This window comes from Triticum aestivum, chromosome 3A (assembly GCF_018294505.1).
Source record: "Triticum aestivum cultivar Chinese Spring chromosome 3A, IWGSC CS RefSeq v2.1, whole genome shotgun sequence".
Taxonomy (NCBI): Eukaryota; Viridiplantae; Streptophyta; class Magnoliopsida; order Poales; family Poaceae; genus Triticum; species Triticum aestivum.
In genome coordinates, this window is record NC_057800.1 from 440,100,889 (window position 1) to 440,104,644 (window position 3,756).

At 43.0% G+C, this 3,756-nt stretch overlaps 1 protein-coding gene across 1 annotated transcript; it reads right to left on the reverse strand.

Annotated features, from left to right (window-relative positions):
• Positions 1-1,078: 1,078 nt before the first annotated feature.
• On the reverse strand, positions 1,079-1,952 carry LOC123061555 (50S ribosomal protein L31). The gene is made up of 2 exons (XM_044484713.1): positions 1,701-1,952; positions 1,079-1,606 (listed from the first exon to the last, which is right to left on the reverse strand). The coding sequence occupies exons 1-2, from the start codon at positions 1,797-1,799 to the stop codon at positions 1,295-1,297; spliced, it is 411 nt and encodes a 136-aa protein (XP_044340648.1). The 5' UTR covers positions 1,800-1,952; the 3' UTR covers positions 1,079-1,294.
• Between the last annotated feature and the right edge of the window lie 1,804 nt (positions 1,953-3,756).

Below are 3,756 nucleotides of genomic sequence, written 5' to 3' on the forward strand. Positions count from 1 at the left end.
AATATTTTTCGTGAGCACATAGTCGGCATGGGTTTAATGGAAGCCTTTTGATCCTAGAATTATGGGACCACTAATATAAACCACTCCCATTAAGTAAAACATTTGCAAATTCAAAATAAGATGTGTACTATGATTATTGAGGTCCAATGGCCTTTCATCGGTTGTCGTAACACCTTACTCTAGTATGTCATTCCTATGGAGAATGGGCATAAGTTATTGAGCCTAACAATCAAGGGGGAGAATGTTAATATTGATCTAAGGCCCAATGGGCCAAAGGGACAAGTCAAAGATAAGTTATGTTAAGGGAAGAAGGTCATGAAGCAACGTTCGTACCCCCTTGACACTAACAAACACACCCTGATCGGGGTGGTTTAGGTCATCTGATCGCTAGCGCCACATATAAAGAGGGGGGCAACATGACACGCACGATCTGACCTGTTCACGTGCGTCTACTTTGCCCTCCTAAATCACAAAACCCTAATCCGATCTAGGGGAGCGTTGTGTGATAGGAAGACCTTCTCCTACCTCTGCTCCGATGCCAGGGCAGTGCCGCTAGCACCCGGAGGGATGCCGCTACCTGCTGCAAGCATCTACACCGAGCCTGCATCAAGCAGGCACGAGACTTCACATCGCCTACACCAATGGCTCCTTCATTGGTGGTAAGACCTTATTCCATCTCGTTGTTCATCATGATTAGGTGATCTAAAGTCTAGGCTAATGCACCTGTTAAGTACATCCCACGGGATTGAACCCTAACATGCATCAAAGCAGAGTAGAAGGAATTTGAGGTTGATGATTTCAAATTTTGACCCCTCAACCAATGTTCATGGTGTCATTTACATATGCTCTGGCCTCCAGGGTAATTTCAGAATGGAAATTCAAAACGAAACTTGCCCATATGCTCTGGCATGAATAATAAAATTGAATGAAAAAATAAGTTAAAGTTCTACAATGAACATATCTGTGTATTCTAGCTGTGAGCAATTTTTTATGAAGATAATACACTTGTGGTGGTCTAGGAAAATTTGGTTGCATAAAAATCAAGCTTTTTAGAGCACCGATTTCATGAAACTCAACGTTGACACATACTGGAAGGTAGTATTGCTAGAGTCGTTGCGAACATTACCCGAACACCTCGAGGGCAATGCAAATGCAATCCCCGTGAACCAAATCAATCAACGTGCAGACAGTACAGCTGGGGAATCAAGCCACGCAAACTAGCATAATTGAGTTCGGGAGTTAACAACGAGAGAAACGCAGCAGGAAGACGAGGAGCAGGAGAGGCAGAGCCACATCATTTGCGGGTCTCGTCGTCCTCCGGCTCAAACTCCGGGTCGCCGTCAGGGTGCATCTCCAGCCACTGCTCCTTGGTCCAGTACTCCTTGACGTGCCCCCACTTCTTGCGGAACTTCTCGATCTGGCTGTCCATGACGACCAGCGCCGAGGAGTCGCCGACGTAGTAGGGGTGGTTCCCCGACCAGACGTCCACCGAGTACTCCGGCTTCGTGCCCCCCGTCACCAGCACCAGCTCACCGTTGCAGTACACCTTGGCGTCCTCGAAGATCTCCGGGTGCAGCCCCTTCTTCCGCATCGAGCACCTCATCCCCTGCACGCGCGCACAGCGCACAAGTTAAGGATTGACAAATGTCTCCCCCAATTCAGAGCCTTATGAAGTTTAAGTATGGAAGTGAGTTCAGTACCTGGGAGGGGACGAGGGAGCGGAGGGTGCGGTTTGCGGTTCTCGCGACGGCGGCGGCGCCTGGGGTCGGGAGGAAGGAGGTGGAGAGGGAGAGCGCCATGGCTGACGACTTGTTGGCTTCCTTGCCTGTTTCTTCCTATCTTATCCTCTTGTGCTGATGATGATTTCTGAATGTTGAGGCTAGTCCGGGATTTCCGGTGGCCGCTGGCTCGGCCTGGTCTTTTTTTGGGGGGTTTGCTGTGGGAACTCCTATTCGGCGCCCTGCCGCCACCATGCCAACACTCGTGGGCTGGCCCGTGTAGATCCTGAATTCGCTCTGGTTCGTTCGATCGTATTTGAAAAAAAACGAAAAAATCATGAATTTGAAAAAAAAAGGTTCATTGATTTGAAAAAATCATCATATTTGAAAAGTTTTATGAATTTAAAAAAGTTCATAAAAAGGAAAATAATAAAATGCTAAACAGAACCGTTCCAAGAAAAAAAGAAGAAAATAAAGAAGTCGGTGTAATAAAGCGCCGAATAGTAAATGTCGTTTGTTGTTTAGTCTGTTTTTTTAGGCAATGTTGCTTACTTTGATTGGGCTGATGGATTGGTAGGGCTTTGTCAATTTAAACGGACCAGGTAATTCGAAGCATGTTTAAGGAAAGAGTTAAATACATTTTTGGTACATGAACTTGCAGTTACCATTTAAAAAAACATGAACTTGCACTCAATGTACCGATTCATACATAAACTTAAAAATAATATAACGGAAAAGCTATTTACCAGACGGCAGTAATTTTGCAACAGATCCACACACGTCGGATGTCGTTCGTTTCAGATCTTGCGGCCGTGATTTCAGGGTGTTTTTTTTTTTGGACCGGATTGATCGTGCGGGCGTATTTTTCTCGATCACGATCTCTGGCGCGATTTGTTTGACATAATTGTCGGATCTTATTGCGGCAGTAATTTTAGAAAGTATTTTTGGGGCTCGATTTTAGAGTGTTTTATTAGTAGGAAAGGAAATAGGTGGCGTGATTTCCGGATCATGATCCCATGAGCATTCTAGGAAGGTTTTAGTGCGATTTCAGGTTGACTTTTTAAGTAGAAAATAGTGTCAAAAAGTACTTGTGCCAATAATCGAACTATGACCATCTACTATTACTTCTTGTTGTGAGTTAAAGTTGAAACTTGTTTTAATCTTGTCGTGAGTTTAACAAGCTAACCAGTCCAGATACTATTACTTCTTGTTGTGAGTTAAAGTTGAAACTTGTTTTAATCTGTTGTTTTGTACTAACACCTAGACATTGACGAACATTTGCTCTATTAAAAGTCTACTCCCTCCGTTTCAAAATAGATGACCCAACTTTATATTAACTTTAGTATAAATTTAATACAATGTTGGGTCATCTATTTTCGAACGGAGGGAGTAACTACTAGCCCATGCATCGTGGCCTAATAACTGACATTTAAACACCAAACACCGCGGTAACTCTGATATGAGGGAAAAATATATCCTCAATAATTTTTATGTAAATAGCATGATAATATAGACTTCCCGGCCTGATAACTTAGGTACAAACAATACGATAACTTTGACCCATGATTTTTTTTGGTTGGAAAATGGCAAGGGATAAAAGTTGATAACTCATGTACAAACACCGCGGTAAAGTTTGACTCCGAGATAAAAGTTGTTGAAAAACATACTCCCGATTACTTCATTGTAAATAGCATGATAATATATGCACATCACCGATGATAACTCATGTACAAACACCACAGACACTTTTTCACCCCGAAGATAAAAATTGTTCAAAAATATACCCGGGTAACTTGGTGTAAATAACATGGTTGTACACTCATATCGGACCTGATAACTCATGTACAAATACCATTGATGAAAAGTATACAACCTATGCACTCTGGTAACTTTTGTGTGAATACTGAATAGCATGGTAACTCACACATTGTAGACCTGATAACTTATGTACCCCGGCCCTGATAACTTTGGCGCCGAGGGGGGTGGGGTTGATGGAATATCCCCCTGGTAATTTTTATATGAACAACATGATAACTCA